General features: G+C 35.4%; 1 protein-coding gene across 4 annotated transcripts in view; it reads left to right on the forward strand.

Moving 5' to 3' along the window:
* Positions 1-21,281, forward strand: part of CEP120 (centrosomal protein 120) — an 80,811-nt gene that overhangs the window by 48,987 nt on the left and 10,543 nt on the right. For all 4 annotated transcript variants that reach the window (XM_023197146.1, XM_023197141.1, XM_023197148.1 and 1 more), the window contains 2 exons: positions 4,471-4,593; positions 12,546-12,644. In XM_023197146.1, coding sequence (XP_023052914.1) covers positions 4,471-4,593; positions 12,546-12,644 — 222 coding nt within the window. The remainder of the gene's footprint in view (positions 1-4,470; positions 4,594-12,545; positions 12,645-21,281) is intronic.

Here is a 21,281-nt window from a genome sequence, read left to right on the forward strand (position 1 = left end):
AAGTGGTAAAATTCACAGTGCTTTAGACTATTAATCATATTTATTGCACTGAGATTCAAATATACTTTAAGTTGGATCTTCTAACTATTTTGTGTGAAATTGTGCATATTTCAGGTCATTTCCAACTTAAATCTTTTTCTGATAAGTCTTCTTTAAGCAAACAGATATTCTTCATGTAGCACTAAACCAAATTCATTTAAGGACCAAATTTAGTTAAGATCCAAATTTCATGAGAGAATTGTCAGTGTTCCTATTTCCTCTCCCTATACTCAGTAAAGCTGATTGATATAATCAATACTGTTGTCCTTGTTTTTGTATTTTCTCTTCTCAACTTCCACATCACCACTCTCCTTGTTTTTCTCTTTCTGGCCACCCTCAGGCTCTTTTGCAGGCTTGTCTTCCTTTAACCATTACATATTGGACTTCCTCCAAGCTCAGGACTTACTTTCTGCAAAAATAATCTTATTCATGATTTCATGCCCATGATTTCAGAGACAATCTGTACATCTGGGGACTTTCACATCCAGGGTCATATCCAAGACCTTACCTTTGCCCTCTAGACCCATATATCTGATTGCGTTTTTGGCATCTCTATTCAGATGTCTTAAAGGCATTTAAAACCCATTGTGGCCCTTGTCTCCATACTTGACCTTCTACCTGTAAATGTTCTTTGTTTCCGTGATGGGCCCCTCGAATCTACTCCTCATGTTGTAGCCAGAATGATATTTTTGAAATTTGGGAATCTTGATACTCTCCTCTTTAAAATCTTTCAGCATTGTCTCGTTGCTCATAGGACAAATATCAGAATCATTGCCTTGTCCTGCAGCCCTCTGCATAGATCAGAGCCTGTCTGTCTGACTTCATCCCACACTCTTGTGCCTGTGCTGTATACTCTGTGGCCATGCTTGTCTTCCATCAGTTGCTCAGGCATGCCATGCTCACTTCACCCACAGGATCTTCATGTTTGCTGCCATCATCTGGGCCTGATGTACTCTGTTCCTCTTTCGGTTTTAAGCTAAGGCATCACCTACTCCTAGAAATCTTCCCTATTTCATGCTCCCCAAGTCTAGGTCAGGTTTTTATTTTATGGTCTCATAGGACATTATTCTCCTATTTTTCTTTATGATATGTCATATCAGTTTGTTTTTATTTTCATTAGCATGATAATTTAATCAGTATCAGATTGTTTGCTCCATAAAAACTGCTCTGGTTTATAGCTGTATCCCAGGAGTCCAGGCCAGTTGTCAACACATAATAGGGGCTCAATAAATATTTGCTAAAAATAAAGAATCAAGCTGTTAAAAATTAAGCTTATCTTTCTTGAAAAATTCCAGTGTAGATTAGATATGTATGATGAATGCCTCCCAAGTCTTCAGTAAATTTTCTCATGAACAGTTTCCACAGCAGCACAGGGCCATTATTTAGGTGGTTGTAAAAATATGAATTTGATTGTTACCAAGTAGGGTAGACTCGTTTAAAATACAAAAGATAAAGTTGTAAAAGTGGGCACTTGTGGGATTCACCAATAATGCTTCTCTTCTTCCACTTAGCAGGAAGATTCAACCATCTAGAACAAAGGCTCTTAACACGTATTAGAGTCACCAGGAGAGCTCTTGAGAAATACGCATGTTTGTACCTTGTCTAAGACTGGTATAAGCAAGGCACGGTGGTTCACACTTGTAATCTCAACACTTTCAGAGGCCAAGGTGGGAGGATTGCTTGAGCCCAGGAGTTCAAGACCAGCCTGGGCAACATGGCAAAACTGCACCTCTGCAACACATATAAAAATTAGCCAAGCATGGTGGTGCACACCTGTGGTTCCAGTACTCAGGAGTCTGAGGTGGAAGCATCACTGGAGCCCAGGAGGTCAAGGCTCCAGTGAGCTGTAATCACAACATTGCACTCCAGCCTGAGCGACAGAACGAGACACTTTCTCAAAAAAAAGAAAAAAGACTTGCAGATAGTGTTGTATATTGTGTAGTTTACTTCTTTGTAGGAATAACTAACTTTGGTGGGAAGAACTGGTATTTTGGAAAAATTACCCGGAGCACACTTCTATTCGTGAACTACTGTTCTAAAACCTGGGGGAAAAAAGGGGAGGTAAGAAGGACAGGAGAAGTTACTAAGATGCCCAGATTGCTAAGTCCATGACTGTATACGTATCACATTTTAGGTATGGAAAAGCTCTTTGGGCCCTTACCTTGACCATGTTATGTGTATTATACACACAATTCTAACTAGACTGGCAGAAGGGACAGTTAAACACACTGTCAGTGAGAGCTGATGAAGATAAAGTATCTGTACTCAAATAGATTATAGCAGGCACCGGAACTCAAATCACTATATTTATGGATCACTTAGCAAAGGAAGAAGAGCCCAACATGCCTTGATAGCTTATGCTTTATAACCCTATTGTAACAAGAATTGTTTATGATAATGTTCTGGAATTGTGAAGAAACTACCAAATTTAATGGTTTCATAGCTTTTGTTTAAAACAGAAAAGTGAGAGACTTTAGAAAGGTTTCTATTCAACTTTGGATGTTAAAAAATAGGTAAACTTCTGTCATATGGAAAATTCTCATGTATGGAACACCACATTACCTAAAGATGCTAGATAAATCCTAATTATTACTGATGATTTCCATTTTTGCCACATATTTTCTTAGTATTAATATTTCAGATTTAGGTAAGTCCTACGCCTTAGGGAAGAGATAATTGGTTTATCTAATGATGGATAGTCATAGCAGTACATGTTTTAGGAAAACATCTTTAGCAGTCTTTGTTCGCATTTCAAAAAAAATCTCATTCAAGAAGAACATCTTCATACCGTTTTTTAGAAAAAATTTGAAACTGTTCTAAGAGAAATTTGAATGTTCAGTCAAGGCTGACTGTCGTGTCATTTTGTTTTTCAGGAAGTACTGACTGCTTTAATGAAAGCATTATTCAAGGGGATAAAAAAGTCTAAAGTCGCTTTTTGCCCCTGCTACTGACTTAGCTCACTAGGTCTTTGACACTACCTCAATTATTTAGCTTCTTTGACTTTCAGTTTTTTTTTTTTTTTTTAACCTATTAGTATGAAGGAATTGAACCAAATAATCTTTAAATTACCTTAACTTGTAATATTATCTGAATTTGTAAAATTCATACGGTACCAAATTCTAGAAACAAGAAATGCTACATTAAAATTGAGCTTATTTTTATTTACATGGGTACTTATCTGGCATATCTGTAATGCTCAGTCTTTTTTTGGCAGGGGGTCAGGATTATTCATTTTTTTCACATTTTATTTTCATTACATTGGGCCAAGCAGAGTCATGCACCAGAGTATTGATGATTATGTTATTCTTTTGCTTTCAAACAGAATTGGGATCCAGGTTGTAACTGTCTCTAAATTCAAGATCTGGAGCAGAATCAGAAGAGGTTGACCACTGCTACTGGGGGCTAGGGGTCTCTGGGAAAAAGGAGTCAGCGTGGAGCTGACTATGGAGGCCTTATGTTCCAGGGCTCCATTGGGGTACCCGAGGATCTTCCATGTGGCTCAGAGGAGCTCCTCAAAACACAGGCCTGGAGTTAGAACTTAGGAATTGGAAGGACGACCACATTTGTAAAGACAGAACCTGAAAAGATGTCGTCCTTCCATCTGTATCCCAGAATCCTGTGTAGGCCTTCTCCTTAAGCAGAGGGCCAGGGTTGGGTTGTTGGCATCAAAGTAGTCCGGTAAAAGTCTGGAAACTTGTCACCATCTCTTCTTTATGTTCCTGTGCTTTGGACACTGGGCAGTTGCTTTAGACTATTCCTGATTGTTCGTCCTCAACTCTTCAAATTCAAGAAATTTCCATTCTTTTATAAACTGAATCTCCCAGTCACTCCTTGATTTACTTAACTGGGCTGATGGTTTTTCTTTTTCCTTCTTTGTTTTCTGAGGATTTCTAGTAATTTTAGCCTGAAATCTTTTTCTCTGTTTTTATTCCTGAGTCTTCTCCTGAGATTCTTTTCCACTGTAGCTGTAGGGCCTAATCCTGGGTTGGCAGAGAACTTGCACTTACTCTGCTCTAATGGAATCCAGGAGAGACAGAGTTGCCTTAGTGTTGAAATGTGTTAGCTCATCTCTGCTTCTGTTGGTCTCTTGCTGAATTTTTTCTTACATGCGACATCTTAAGAAAAGTGTAAAAAAAGTATATTTCTGAAGGTAACTTTTAAATTTGACGTTTGAGCTTTACCAAAAACATTTTCATGATACTATTTGATAAGAAATTTCATATTCTTCAAAAGTTTTTGTATAATCAGTTGATTCACTGAATTTTTAATTACTAAGGATCTTTATTTTCCTCATTATATCTAGCAGTTTTCCAGATTTTCTACTATGAGCATGCTTTAGAATAAAAAAAAAAAGACCCTGTTGAATTGAATTCTTTATTGTTAAACTTTGCATATCATTGTTTTGAAATGGCTAAACTTTTTTTAATACAGCTTAATGATGCTGAAAATAAGTATAAGATTTTGGAAAAGGAGTTCCAACAGTTCAAGGACCAGCAAAACAACAAACCAGAAATCCGTCTACAGTCTGAAATAAATCTTCTCACCTTGGAAAAGGTACACATGTTAATTTTGCACAGTTTAACTAGTCCCAGTGATCAATTTATAAAATCAGTAAATAATGTGTATACAATGTAATAATGTTTTGCTGTAGTGTTCTGATGTCAAATAAGAACACATCAGAGAATTAAAGGCACATGATATTATTAGTACTTGAATTTCTTGGCTTATGTCACTTGTAGCTTATACAAATTAGAGTCCTTGGTTGCAGACATCTCAGAATTGACTAACTCTAGTAAGGAAGGAATTTACAAAACTTTCAGGAGGCTAAAGAACTATGGGCAGGATAGGGAAAGCAAGGCATAGCCAAGATCCTGTCAGAAAACAGTCTACTTTGGATGCTCCTGTTGGTGCTGTCACTGCCATGTCACTGGATTCCCTGCCCTCTGATTCTAGTGTCATGCTGTTGAACTGTTTTGTGGTAGCCATTGTGAGTATTCTCTCCATGTATCACCCCTGTAGATTCGATGTCCTAGGTAGGAGTATTCATTTGAACCACAGACTTGCACTCTGTCTGTCAGCTAGAAAGAAGGGATGGTTGTCTTATTTTGTTTTCTATTGTTGGAAGCCATGTTCTTCTCATTTAAATTGAGATTCCTCCACAAACAGAATGTTTAGGTGCTAGGCATTAAAAATAATGTCCATTGGACAATCTAAGTTTGACAATATGTGTTCTTGCATTTTATGATTTGATAACTTTTAGGCATGATTTTAAAAATGTAGCATTCAGAGGAAAATAACACAGGTAATACATAGGAACATTACCTTCAAAGTTTAAGGATTTGATTGTACCAGCCATTCCCTGTCTTTTCCTACTCAGCTTTGTGTTGAAGGCTTCCTTGCCCTCATAGACTCACCACCAGGGGGCACTAGCAGAAGACTGGTGGGTGGGAGTTGGATCTATGCTGCAGTAGTTTTTTCCATCTCTCTACTTCATTTTCACCGGCAGTAGTAGAATCTTTTTATGGTTCCATGTCCCATCAAAGAGCCCTTCTCTCCAGCTTCCTTCGTCACTGTCATTCTAGTTCACTGGACAACAGAGCTCTGGTGAGCATTTCCTTTGGGCATTTCTATAGTTTGGCTCTGTGTCCCCACCCAAATCTCATCTTGTATCTCCCATAATTCCCAGATGTTGTGGGAGGGACCCGGTGGGAGATAATTGAATCATGGGGGCAAGTCTTTTCTTGTGCTGTTCTCCTGATAGTGAATAAGTCTCACAACATCTTATGGCTTTAAAAAATGGGAGTTTGCCTGCACCAGCTCTCTCTTTGCTTGCCGCCATCCACATAAAATGTGACTTGCTCCTCCTTGCCTTCTACCATGATTGTGAGGCTTCCCCAGCCACGTAGAACTGTGAGTTTTCCATTAAACCCGTTTCCTTTGTAAATTGCCCAGTCTCAGGTTTGTCTTTATCAGCAGCATGAAAACAAACTAATATAGGCATCATGTTGACATTCAAAAAGTTTCAAATGTTGGAGCATTTTAGATTTTTGGATTAGAGATGCTGAACCTGTAGTAGTAGTTTACAAAATAGGGCTGATACGAGAATGCTGGAAGTAAAGGTAATTTTTGGCCATATGGGGGAAGGTCTTAGATGCTAAGTGAAAGAATTCAAATTTTATCTGGTAAGAAAAGTCAGATGTTACTCCCAAGTTTGTAAGATTGGTGTAATGGATGTTAATAGAAATGAGTTTTGATGAATCGTAATCAGAAAGCAACACTGGGGGCTGCGTGCAGTGTCTCATGCCTGTAATCCCAGCACTTTGGGAGGCCACGGTGGGCAGATTGCTTGAGCTCAGGAGTTCAAGGCCAGCCTGAGCAACATGGAGAAACCCTGTCTCTACAGGAAAAAAAAAAAAAAAAAATATATATATATATATATATATATATAATGTATGTGTATATATACACACATACACGTATATATGTGTATATATAATGTACATACACACTAGCTGGATGTGGTGGCATGTACCTGTTGTCCCAGCTACTCAGGAGGCTGAGGTGGGAGGAGCACTTGAGCCCAAAAGAGACTACAGTGAGCCATGATCCCACCACTGCACTTCAGCCTGGGCGACAGCAAGAACAAAAAACAAAGTAGCACTGGAGAGTGAGAGATAGACTTCCATGTTTGGGAAAATGGACTAAGGAATAACAATCACAGCCAAGAGTACTTTGGGAGAAGTAGTGTCTGGTGTCTGCTAAAGTGTGGCAGGGAGAGAAAGACTGGAATAGCTTCAAAACCTTTTACTTAATAAATCCAGCACTCAGATCCTTAAAGCTTATGTTGAGATACTATAATCTGACCGTCGGCTGTGGAATAGATTCCTTTAGGAACTTTTAATACTTACTGTGTACTTTCTACACTTATTTCAGAACTACCATAATCCAAACTAAATTCTAAACTTTCCAAGGCAGAAACCATGTTATAGCTATTTTCATATTACCTGTTCTTAGGACAGCACACTGTACCTTATAGCACTGAGTAAACATTTTGTTAATCATGATGATGAACCAGCACCATCTTTGCTACTCAGAATTTTCATTCATTCATTTATTCAGCAAAAATTAATGGAGGGCATGTTGTCATCTTGTTACAAAACTGTTTTGAGATGTTAAGTTGCTGCTAATCATTCCACCAGCTATTTATTGAGTACCTTCTGTGTTACTAGGATTATAGTTAGTCTTGCATTGAACAAGACAGATTCCTCAGGGAGATCCATTATAGAGGAGAGAGTAAAAAAAATAACGAGATCATTTTTGTTTATGTCAAACATAAAAGTAATAAAAAAGGTGATGTCATATTGAATGTGGCAATGTAGGTGGCCTGTCAGGATAGATACTACCCCACATAAGGTGGTTAAGGAAGGCCTTTTTGAGGAGGTAACTAACATTTTAATTGGGACCTGTGAGAAGAGAAGGAGCTAGCAATGTGAAAAGCTGTGGAAGGTGTCCAGGGAACAGCTGCAAAGGAACTGAAGTGGGACTAAGCCTGGATTGTTTGAGGTTGAGGACGAAGGCCATCCTAGAGCTTGAGGGAAGGAGAATATACAAGATGAGGTTCAAAGTATGGGCCATTAAAGCCATGACAAGGAGTTTAGGTTTTTATTCTAATAGAGTTATAGTATAATAGTCGTTAACAGTATGAAAATGAGCCACATCACTTTGGTTCAAATCCTAGCTCTGCCACTTGTTTTACTTCTCTCTACTTATTTCCATATCTTTTAAATGGAGGTAGTAAAGTAATAAGGTTGATGACAGATTTAAATGACTCAGTATTTGTAAAATGCTAAGCACAGAACCTAGGACATTGTTTTACTTAAATCCTGTGTTTGTAAATATAAGAGTTAAGTAAATAGTGAGATACCATTGAAGGGTTTTAAGTAGGAGAGTAACTTGATCTTTACATTAAGGAAAAAAATTATTCATCTAGTGTGTAGAAAATGTGTGTTAGAGGACAAAACCTGTCTCTTTGGCTTATGACCCATATATTCAACTGCCTACCCAACATCCTTTCTTGAATGCCTTAGAACAGTAGTTCTCAAACTTTTGGACTCAGGGTCCCTTTACTGATGATCACTGTATTAGAAATGGGAAAAAATACCTAGATAACATTTTTATGAAAAATATTTTCTAAAACAAAAAATTGAGAAGAGTAACATTGTTTTACTATTTTACAAATCTCTTTAGTGTCTGGATAATAGACATCTGAATTCTTATATCTGATTTTGAATTCACTCTGTTGTGATACTATACATCATGTAGCCTCTGGAAAATTCCAGTGTACATTCATAGAAGAATGAAAGTGGAAAAGACAAATAATCTTTTGGTATTATGAAAATAGTGTCCATCTCCTGGACCCTTGGAGGTCATTCTTCAAGATATCCCTGAATGTCCAAAACTAAACTCAGTCATCTCCCTGAAATACATTTTTCATCTAGTGTTTCTGAACTCAGTAAATGTTTCTGTAGCCTGTTAACTGCCAAGCTATCTTGGGGTACTCTGATGCCCACATTGATTTAATTGCAAGTCTTAATTGATTCTTTTTCTTACCTGTTTGGACAGTCTCTTCATTTTTCTGCCAGTGAACTTGAATCCAGCTGGACATTTCCCACTTCTAAAGTATTTCTGTATTTATAAATATGAATTCTTTTGTACCTACTGGAAATATTTAAAGCACTCATTGGATAATGTCACATCGATTCTCACAAGATCTATTACGTGGGTGTCTAAGAGTACTTCTCTTTTACTCTGGGGAAATTTAAAGACCAGAAATCAAAATAGTAACAGAGGTATTATCTTATTCATCCCTGAATATAGACTGGTTGACTAGTAATATCCATGATAAAAATAAATTTTAAATGACTTTTAAAATTTATTCCAACTCCGCTTTTATCAAAAGGATAAAAATCATTAAACATATTAAAGGTATAAGCAGTACTGTGAGCTTGCATTGAGAGAGAAAAGTACATAATTGATTTGCCTCTATTTTAGACTTAATACGTTCATCCAGCATGTTTAAGTGCCTGGTGAAACAAGGCTTTTCAGCTCTTCTGAAAATTCCTTGTAAATCTTTTTGGAGCCAGAAGAGGGCAGAATCTTATCTCTTAAAATAGTGACAAAGAGATAATTGCACAAAAAGAAAGACCCAAGTTTAAAAGTATCTGATTTAATTTGTAAGCTCTGGTTATGTCTGATTGAGAGCTTTTTTCTTTTCTCATTACCTATTCTTTTCAGTGTAATATGCATATTCCTGTTTCTTACTGAAATTGTCTGAAAATAAGTTAACATATAGTTTTAGCAAATGGAATTGTTGATTCTTTTTACAGGTTGCGTATCCCTTATCCAAAATGCTTGGGACCAGAGGTGTTTCCAGTTTTAGATTTTTTTGAATTTTGGGATGTTTGCATTGTATTTACCTGTTCAGCATCCCTAATCTGAAAATCTGAAGTCTGAGATGCATTTCTTATGTGTCATGTCAGTGCTGAAAATGTACTGGATTTTGGAACACTTTGGATTTTTTGATCAGGGATACCCAACTTGTATTGTGTAAGAAGTGAGTATTAGTTTATGGTTTTCTTTTAGTTAGGAAATTTTTTACTATATATAGCTTAAATAATGGGGACTTTAAAAATGAAATGTGGAAGGCATGTAATTTAGTAGGGCCTACAGAGGTTGAAAAGACTGAAGATATATTGAAAGAACATAGATATTTTTAATTAAGCTAAAATTTATGTACGTAAGAATATTTGGCGAGTATCTACTATATGCCTCCCCTGACTTGGGGCAAATGGGAAAGTAAGAGAAAAATCAAAGATAGGAAGAGAAAACTTACATTATCCTTTTGGGACTTCCTTTTGTGACTTCACTTAAAGAGTTCGTAAAGTAATTGGGAGATTACTCAGAGAGCAGTAAATGACCTTGAATAATCAAACTCCAAGGAACGTGATAGAAACCATCTGGCGTTCGGAATCTAGTAGTTTTAAGACAGCTTCATGTAGAGGTAGAATCTGAGTCGAGCCTCAAGATTTAGGTAAGCAGAGGAAAAAGAATTGGCAGGCTCAGGACGTAACTTGGGCAAGGAGTGGGGAAGACACCTGGTTGGAGTAGATTTCCTGTTGAGGAAAGCAGGTTGAGCAGGTAGGACAGATACTATATTTTGCAGTGCCTTCAATCCTAGGTCAAGTAGTTTAGGTTTATTACTGTAGATAAATAGTAGCTACTATAGATTTATTTAATAGTGGTTTTTACAAGATTTGTAGATAGAATAGATTTGAGGCTGGGGAGGCTGGAGAGACAAGAGAACCTCTTATAGTCAAGATGAGTTGAGAAGAACCTGGGCTAAGGACGGTAGTGGTAGGAATATAAAGGAATAGAATTTGAAAATATTTCAAGAGAGAAATGCAGAGTTCCTTGTGACAGAATTGACCTGGGAATAGCAGATTAAGAGACAAAGACAATGCCATACTTCTAGTAAAGAACTAGAATTGTAGGTGTATCAAGGGTAGAACTAGGGAGATTGGAAACCAGTGGATTTTCATCTATGCTTTGAGTTTTACTAGCCTCTGAATGGACTGTAGGTCCTGAGCTGAGTTTTTCTTTCAGGAGTATATAACTTGGCTTATGGTCTATTACCTCAGTCATGACCAAGAAAACCTAAGGAAAAATATAAGTACAAAGGCTTCCAGAAGTTTAAATCTACTTACAGTAAGGGCTCTTAAGAACCCAAGGTCTTTGAATGTCTTGAAATTATAAAATTTTAGTTGTGTACATTGTTTCTGGGAATTGGGTCTATATATTTCTTTAGAATCACAGAGACATCTATATCTTAATAAGTTAGGAATCGTTGATTTGGGTGTAGGAATAAATTAGAAGAATGAGGTTTGTGTCTCAGATTTACTAGCTACAAGATTTTATTAAGAATAAAGAAATTATATCTATAACTATAGCTGTGTTTTAAATTAGTGTGACTATGCAAATACAAATTATTTTAATAATTATGGCAGAACAGATATAACCTATCCACAATTTTTTCTGATGGTGCATTGAGTATAAATAATCCCTCTAGGTTCATCTCTGGCCTAACTCTCATTCTTGGGCTCATCTAGTATACTAGACCTTCTCCAAGACCCATGGATATGATTGCTTATATAACTGAATACTATCCTCTTATCCCACAGGTATAAAAATATTTTTTTCTTTTCTTGTGAGGTATGGCCTCTTGTTAAATTGACAAGTAGTAGGTATACATCTTTGGGGCGTAAGTAGCAGAGATCATCTTCAATAATCTCAGCAGTATTATTCAACTTAAGATGCCTGAGTCTAGTTGTGAAATGTCAACACATTTAAATCCAAGCACTAGGGATTTGTAAAGCAGAAAAGAACTTGACTCCATGTAGTCATATATTACTGCAGAAAATGTTCTGCACTTTTGTGAAGGGAATTTGGCCATCTGCTTTTCCTTTCATTTTATTTTCATATGAGTTTTCTGAAGTTGGAATTTTTGGACAGTATCTTCATTTTTGTTTTCCTGTAAAATACTACAAGCTATATGTATGGGAAAAACTAGACTTGATATAAAAATTAGACTGGTTCAGAGTAACAGTGTTTTACTGTAATTCAGGCAGATTATTACATTATCACTTAATAGTAAAACTATCTGTTGGCTACATGAATTTGTTTGGTACTTGGTTTGAAACACTGAGTACATTCCAAAACATAGCCAAGTTGGCTTCAGTTCATGTACAACAGATTGCCTGCTGCAAGTATAAATAATCATATTTTTAATTGAATCACTTTAATGTTTTTCTTTATATATTTGAGGAAAAATAGAAAATAGAATGTGTGTTATTAAGGAACATTATTTTTCTTACTCTTGGCTTTATGTTAACATTCTTAAAATATTTTTGACTTTGTACTCTTTCTTAGTAAACTGCTTTCTGATAAAACATTTCACTGTTTTCAGAGTTTCACAATTTTGCCAAAATACAGTTATAAAAGCATCTCTACTGGCTGTCTTCATAAGACAAAATTCCATATGAAGATAGGCCTCCAAAAAGAAAATTTGGCTTCTAAGATTTAGAGTGCCAGCTAAATTGGAATGTTAACAGTTAGAACTGTTTTTTTGTAAAAAATGAATGTATTTCTCACTCCATGATCTTTATATAATATATATGTTTAAATACATTTATAGTAACTGTCTGGAGGTTAAGACTAATTCAGTTCTTTTTAGGATAGACTGTTAGGCAATAAAAATAAGACTATATTTTAAACAAGAAAATGTTCATGTGCCATAATATTTATAGTAAATTATATAACAGTTTTAGATGATGTCGTATGTTACACTGTATAAACTCTTTTCTTAAGCCAGACTCTTTGTATATATTATCTTTCAGTGGTTGTACACAGTGGTATAGTGTTTCACTTGATATGATTTTAATCACTGTTAGGTTGAACTTGAAAGAAAGTTGGAATCTGCAACTAAGTCTAAACTGCATTACAAGCAGCAGTGGGGACGAGCTTTGAAAGAACTTGCCAGACTTAAACAGGTATGTAGTTTACAGCTTATTCTTTTTATATCTTTTTCCCTTGTTTCTTTGCAAATTCGCATGTTTGGCAATATCTGTTACATTCAGATGTCTGCATTTGAATATTGCTATTTTTTGAGATTAGAGGTTTTTATAAAAATATGTTGTAAAGGCAAGATCTTTCTTTTTTATAGTTAGAAACTGAAACAATTGTGTCTTTAAAAAAAAAAAAAATGCCAGCTATCCCTTTCCCCAGAAGAAACTGGGAATAATTTATTTTACTTTCACTTATAAAACAACCACTCTTTTCTTTCTTAGGATTAAACTTTCCACTGGGAGTGCCTTTTAGGACGAAATTTAAGGATAACTTGAACATTTTGTCAAGTTTAAGAATATATTTCAAATGTTATTCTTAAGACATAGTAATTCAGTCAAGAAAAGGAATTACAGGGAATTTTTGCATGATTTTTAAAGAGTTTTTTAAAAACCTTGATAGAAGTTTTCTGAATTGTTACATATTTTTTTTCTTTCCTGCTACTAATCAACAAATGCTGCATGCTTCAGAAGAACTTAGTCTTAATTTTGAACATATTTGATCTGAATCATTTGAAGAAATTATGAATAAGATTTTTATTTTGAATCTAACCCTAACTGACCTAAATCTTTTAGAGAGTAATAATGGTTTGTTTATTCCAAGTGCACTTTTACTTAATGTGTCAGTTTTATTCTGAATGAAATTTCACACATAGGGTCTTTCAGGTTTTATTTTTCTTAATGTGTCTCCATAACCGTCAAATACTATTAAAAATCATTATGTTATTATACTAAATGCTTACCACTTTCATAGAGTACTACCAGTCTACATGAGAATTAAAAACTAGGGTAGATAGTTTACCCTAACATAGATGACAGAGGAGTTGGGATTGTAAGCATTACAAATGAAGACAGGTAGATAATAGATATAAAATAATGTGCCATGTGACTGTGTTAATACTGACAGGACTAAGGATAGACATTATGTGTAGTACTAAGAGTCTCCTGTGTTGAAAGCAGTGTCTTACATGTATAATAAGTATAAAATAGTATTATACCAGGTGTAAATCTAGGCAAGACACTGGCCTTTCCATCACAGAGCTGGCAATTTAGTAGTAAGGAAGAAACAACCATAAATATAAAATTTACTGCCTAACAGTAAGAGCCTTGACGCAGACCATATGGAGTACTCGGGAGTTGGAAAGGTGTCATAGGAGAGGAGGTGTTTGTGATAGGCCACTGGAGATAGATACTTAAGATTTTAATAGAGGAATTGGTTGTGATTTAGGAAAGTAGTGGGGGAAATGTGAATATAATGAATAGAATGATCATAGCAAAGAGGCATGAAGTGGGAAAGCATAGGCTGTTCTTATAAAACAGAGGAGGACCCATTTTCTAACTCATTTCTGGTGATAAGGGCTGGAACTTTAGTAGCAGTAGGAATGCAACAAGAAGATTCTTGTCAAAGATGATGCCAAGGGCCCAAGCTTCAGTGTCTGGTCCAGTTTTGGAAATATAGTTATGAAAAAGCTGTTTGGAGGGTGGGAAGGAGATAGGATTTGCAAATTTGGATGTTTTAATTTTTACAGAATGAAATTCGGCTACCAGTTAGAAAGAATGATTGGGCTTAAAAATAGACATAAAGGAGTCCTTTGCAGAGGTAGTGTTTAAAGTTGTGCCAGCTAGAACTTGGAATTCTTGTGTTTAAGAAAGAGAAAAGAAAGCTAATGAAGGAAATAACAACTAGAGAAAATGTGAAGATCATTATGATGATACTGGTAGAGCAATTAGCGTGTATTGAAGGCTAACTTTGTGCCAGGTGTAGCACTAAGCCCTTCAGAATTTATCACTTAATCCTGACAAAGATCCCTACATAGCAGGTAATATTCCTGTTTTATTAGGTTGGTGCAAAAGTAAAACGGTAGAGGTGCAAAAGTGAAAGTGGCAAAAACTGCAGTTACTTTCACACCAGCCTAATAGATGAAGAAACTGAGACTTAAAGAAGTTAAGTTTCATGTGATCACATAGGTACTAGGTGATAGACCTAGCGTTGAAAGCTTTTGAGGAATCCAGCCTCAGGCTTCTTTCCCTTTTATGATATTACGATCTTAGTCCATTGATGTCAAGGAATGAAAGAATTTCTAGAAGAAAATTAGCCACTCTGACGAGAGTACTGAGCTAGGCGAGTTGGTGTAGCCTAAGAAGGAAAATGGCATCATTGACCACAAGAGAGACCAGGTCTGGTAATGAGAATTAAAGTGATTTTGAGAGAGAAGCAGCTAATATATGGTCCTGCTGCCAAGATATTTAAATTGCATATAGTATAATAGAGAGGAGTCCCTGTGGAATTGGGGCCAAGGAAATATGATGAGAATGGCTGTTAAAGGTAACAAGATATAAACTCCATCAAAAGCAGCATAAATAGTAATTAAGAACATGGCCCTGGAGTCAAGAGAGCTAGATTGAATTTTGGTTCTACCTCTCTGACTTTGGTAATTTAACTTCTCTGATTAGTCTCTTCATTTAAACAATGAGAAATCTTCTTCCACAGATTATTCTGAGAATTAAACGAGTGGTTTTAAAGTGTGTATTTAATACGGTGTTTGATACATAGTATGTGCTCAGTAAATGGTACATAACTTATTAAAAAGAGATGAGCCATAAAGCCATTCTGTAGTGGTGGTGCGTTCAGTCAGTGGGGACCTAATTGGACAGTAGCTTTGGATATTGATGAACAGAACAAATACTAGAGGGCTGTGTGACTGAGAGTCAGAATTCTTAAGTGTGTATAATTGAGGGATGTTGTTATGCAGTGATAGTTAGACGTTCTGTAGAAAACTGTACAGAAGGAAAAAGTATGTAAGGGCTAAATGTGCAGATGTGCAAGAGTGTCAGTAGGTAAACTTCCCAAGTTTGAGTATAAAGGAATGTGAGTACGTTGAGATGAAGAAACATCTGTAGTTAGTTCATTCTTTCATTCATTCAGCAAGTGCTTATTGAGAGCCTGCTATGCACCTTGCACAGTGGGATGCTATAGATATAGCAGTTGCTCCCATGTGGAATTTAAAGTTCACCTAGGAGGACTGATACTTAGAATATAGCAGGGTGGTAAGAAATGTAAATGAAGTCAGCAAGTATTAGAAAAACAAGGGGACCACTAGGGGCTATCACCACTCAAAGCTAAGGGAGAAATATTTCAAAGAGAAAATGCTTCAAATAACACTACTAGATAGGAAATCATTTCAAGTTTTTAAATGGAGAGTAGATGGGGAAGAAGTGGAAGATAGCGCTTCCATGGAAGAAGCTGAGTAGTGAACAGTCATTACACATTACCCAAATCAGCTGAAAAGGGAGAAAACCGTTAGCTATTGGTTAGGTCATTTTCTGTGCAGAACTGAATAATCATTAATTATTGAAACTTAATCTCATTATAATTGACATGTTTTTTTATTGAGAAGTGTCTACGCAAGAACTTTTTACTTTGTCATGTTCATGTGTGTATATTATAGATTACATTCTTTAAGTTTTTCACCATTTGAGGTAGTTTCAAAAAATATAAGTAAACAGTGTTCTGAATAGAATCCCCCAAATTTCTGGCTTTTGATTAGTTTTACACTGGGGTATTGAAGGAGTCTCCTTTAAAAGAAGATTCAGTGTGAAAGGCTCCAATGTAAGAATTTCTCCTTCCTAACACACGCATCCTCATACACTTTTGTTATCTTCTGGATCTTTTTTCCATTTAATCCATTTTTTATTTAACCTTCTTCCTGTGTATTTCCTACCCTCTTGCCCAAAAAGCATTGCAAAGTAATTTTAGCTATTTTATTCAAATAAGGAGGATATCACAAACATTCAGATACCTTTTGTAAATAAAAGGAAAAAAAAGTTTTAAATTAGTGGTTCAATTCTGAAAGTTATACTTCATGAAAGAAAAGTTCTTTGAGTGCAGAGATGCTCATTGCTTTTTCATTGCAAACCAATTTAATCCTTATCCCACAAACTTTCTGCTTTAGGGGCACCTCTGTAAACACATTTTGAGGTCACTAGGAATCATTGATGTTCTGCAGACTACACTGAGATGCAACACTTTAAGAAGAAAAGTAATAGACCTTGGGGTTACCATAGTGAGTTGTGCTCTGCCCCTAACTGTTTTAGTAAGATTAAAATTAATAACTTCATCAAATAGGCACATTTCATGTGTGTGAAAATTACTCAGTTATTTTTCCTTAAAGTTTTTATTAAAAACACATTGATTGTGCTTGAATATAATTTTGGAATCATCTATCTGGTTTTGTTCAGAAGATTGTTTGTGCAACTTCTTGTTTAAATTGGATTAGTACCATGTTAATTTTACATTGCCTCTGGTGAATAGCCACGGGGCTGTAATCTCTGCCAGTAATTTGTCACATCAAAACCCTCTGGAGGGCCATACAAAACATTTGTGTAGTACGGATTAGATGGTGAAAGCCATATCTTAGATTGTTAATAAATGTTAATGACAAAACCCAGCTGGTAAAGCTTGGAAATAAGACCTAATGCTTGGTGCCCATTGCCAGAAGAATGTTTAAACAGAGATTTCCATTACTCGAAGGTGACCCAGAATAGTAAATTTGTGAATTAAAAAATATAACCTTCTAACTATTTTATAACCTTCTAATTATTTAGAAAAAAATATTTTCTTTTGATTCGCAACTGTAAAAGCCTGTTTCCCAGTAGAAAGCTTTTTTGTTCTTTGGTAACTGGGAAGGCAACAGCTGTAAAATATAAATAAGCATAACATAAAATGAGCCCTGATTTAGAAAACAAGGAAATGATACCCTTAAGTTTGATATCATGGGACAAAGTTAAAAGTTCTACTTGTTAGACTTGTAAGAGGTAATTTAGTTTCCTTTTTTCTTCTTCAAGATATACTATAGAAATATTTTAAAACCAAAAGAAATACTTGAATTGCATTGGTCTACAAATACTCAAGCGAAGTTGTCTGCTTTCCTACTTGTGCTCTAAATAACCTATTTGCATATTTACTTAAAAACATTTCTTGACACCTTAGAATATCATTAAGTAGAATAAAGCCTACTTTTTAAAAATATAAATGAAGCATTGTTATGAAGTATGAGTTTGTTGTAGACAATTTAACATTTTTATGTCAGATATATTCAAAGTAGGTATGTATGTTCCCAGGACAGGAAAGAGAAGTAATATTTTGGGAAGGATTGTGGGTCTGTTACCATATTTGTGCACAGTAGATCTGTTTAAAACTGAGCTGATATATTTAGTTAAAACAACACAGACTTCATTGGCTGACATCAGCACTATCTTGTCCAGCCTCCTGCTTACCCACTCTGAGTAATTAATTTGATTAATTTATAAGTAATTTAGCCAAGGATGGGATGTAAATCTTTGTTTAAGAAAACAGTTGGAGGTCCAAGTCTTGGTTAAAAACTGTGTCTTGAAACCATCCAGGCCCTCCTACTGACTTGTCAGCTCTGGGTTATTTTCAGAAAACTTTACTTGAGTTCCTTAGTTTAGTTGTAAGTTTTTTCCCACAGACTTACATGGTATGTGTGAGTGGGAGAGTAAGTAGTGGCCACTTTTTAGCCGCTGTTTAGTCTAGTGTATGTATGTTTACATCTCCTCTCTGGATTTATAGGCAGCCAAGGCAAAATAAAGATTATACTCACTTGATTGAGGAGCCTTTAACCCAGAGCACCTGGCACTGGAGAGGACTTCTTTCACTAACCTCTAATTTGTGTGTGTGTGTGTGTGTGTGTGTGTGTGATTATTATTAATGCCCTATTCTTGATTCAAAATTCCAAGCATTTAAAGGGTTTTCTTATGTTTTAGAAAATGTTAAATTTTATCAAAAACTTAGTTTTACAGGGTAAAGCTAATAATCAACTTTTATTACTTATTTCCTGCTTGCAGTCATACTTACTCAATTTGCAGCACCATGTAACATAGACACTACAGATCACCAGTAATCCTCTCCTTAGCCAAAGAAGACAGTTTGGTGCATTTTTGTCCAGATATGTTTTTCTTTTTAAATACCTTTAAAATGAAATACACATTTCAAAGGAGGTTCTTCTCCTCTTTCCACCTGCCTCCTGGTTTAAGAAACAGAGCATTATGAATGCTTTAGAAGCCCTCTGTGTCCCTTTCTCAACTGTGTCTTCTGTTTCCAGAGGTAATTACTATCCTGAATTTGATATTTATTATTCCTTTGCTTTTTTTCATAATTTCGTGACATAAGATATATTAAAAGTCTATTTGCAAACAACGTTGCTTAGTTTTGTCTGTTTTGAACCTTCATATACATACATTCTCTAAATATTGCACAGTTTTATCCAGGATAAGAGAACCCTGAATGTGTTAGTGCCTACAAGAGTTTCTCTAGTACTTATATCTAAAAGTGGGATTTCTGGTACTAGGGGACATTCATTTCTTCAGTTTCACTAAATGTTACATAATTATCTTTAAAGTGGTTCCCAAGAGTAGCATATAATCGTTCCTGTCCTTCACATTTTTGCAAACAGTTGGCTATTGTCAGATGTCTTAAATTTTTCAGTTTGGTTGGCCCCAAGTAGTGTCACATTGGGGCTTAAATTTTCATTCCTGTAGTTACTAATAACTAACTTTGAGCATCTTTTCCTATGTTTGTTTTTGAAACAAGGTCTCACTCTGTCACCCAGATTGGAGTGCAGTGGTGCATTCACAGTTCACTGCAGCCTCAACCTCCTAGGCTCAGGTCATCCACCTCAGCCTCCCAAGTATCTGGGACTCCAGGTGCACGTCACCATGCCTGGCTAATTTTTGTAATTTTTTTTTTTTTTGTGGAGACAGGGTTTTGCCATGCTGCTTATATTTCTTCATCTGTGGAGTGCCTGTTTATGTCTTGTGCTCAGTAGAAATTAATCAACAAGTGTAATTCAGATTCTGGAATATCAGACAAGAAGTTTGAAATACTACCATCATTATACTGTAGAAAATAGGTGATATGATGAAGAAATGTATTAGAGAAGTGGTATATTTTGAGACTGTTTTATGTGTAATTGGAGAAAGAATGGGGAGAAAGCAATATTTAAAGAGATACTGGCTAAGAATTTTCCAAAGTAAAACAGATATCAGTTCATAGATTCAAAAATATCTATGAACTGCAAGCAGGATAAATACAAAGTAAACCTACCTAGATGCATCACAGCAAAATTGACAAAAAGCAGAGAAAAACCTTAAAACCTGTTGGGAGCAGGGGTGGACAGATACATTGCCTTCAAAGGAGCAATGATAAGACTGACAGATGACTTTTTAACAAAAGTAAAGGAATTTGTAAGATGGTAAAATAGCATCCCTAAAGTACCAAAGAAAACAATTGCTCAACTAAAATTTTGTTACCCAGTAAAAGCATTATTTATAAAGGAAAGACTTCAGACCAACAAAAATTGGCAGAATTTGTCATGGCAAATCTGAAGCAAAAGAAATACTTGGGTTCTTCAGGCAGAAGAAGAAGAATGATCCCAAATGAAAGCTTTGAAATGCAGAAGAGTAAAGAACAATGGAAATAAATATCAGGCTAACTGTAAATGGATATTGGTTGTAGGAAAACAATAAGAGTATTTGTTGACTTTAAAATATACATAGAATTAAAAGTTATGACAAAAATAGTGCAAAAATATGAAGAGAGTGAAATAGTTAAAGTATGTTAAATTATCTGAAGATGTAAAAGTCCTAATTAAATTCTGTTAAGTGAGGGATACATATTTCTAAAAGAAGAGTTAAAAATGATTTAGTAACAAGATAGGGGATGAAAATTGAATGACAAATTATTTCATTAAAGGGAGAGAGAAGGAACATAAAATAGATGGAATGAATAGAAAATCATAAGATGGAAAGATTTAAATCTATATATATCACCAATTGCTTTAAATATAAGTGGACCAAATGCTCCCATTAAAGACAGATATTTAAAAGCTGAATTTTAAAAAGTTAACAATATGCTTTGTAAGAGATAAACCTTAAATATAAGAACATAAGATGGTTGAATTCTGACAGAAGGAAAATATATACTACAGTAATACTAAGAGAAAGCTGGTATAGTAATACTTCATATTAGGCAAACCAGACTTCAGGGTGAGAGACATTTTACTGTAGGTAAAGGGAGTTTTCGTAGTTACAAAAGGGGGTTAATCCACCTGGAAGATGACAATTCTACATTTGTACCTGGTAACATAGCAACAAATTAGATAAATTAATAGAGCTTAAAAGAGAAATAGGTAAATCTATAATGATAGAAGATTTTACCATAACTCTCCTGAGAACTGATGGTGCAAACAGACAGAAAATAAGTAACAATGTAGAAGATTTGGGCAACACAACTAACCATTGGTATATTCTAGAACACTTCATCCAAAAACTCCAGAATATACACTATTTTCTAGTGCACATGGAACATTTAACCAAGTTGCTTATATGCTGGATTAAACTACAATTCTCAACACAGTCCAGAAGATTGTAATTTAGAATATGTTCTCTGACCACAGTGATATTAAACTAGAAGTAAAAAGATAATATGAAATGTGCCCAAATGAATGAATATTAAGTAGTATACTTCTCGTAACCCATGGTAAACTG

This window comes from Piliocolobus tephrosceles, chromosome 4 (genome assembly GCF_002776525.5).
Source record: "Piliocolobus tephrosceles isolate RC106 chromosome 4, ASM277652v3, whole genome shotgun sequence".
Classification (NCBI taxonomy): Eukaryota; Metazoa; Chordata; class Mammalia; order Primates; family Cercopithecidae; genus Piliocolobus; species Piliocolobus tephrosceles.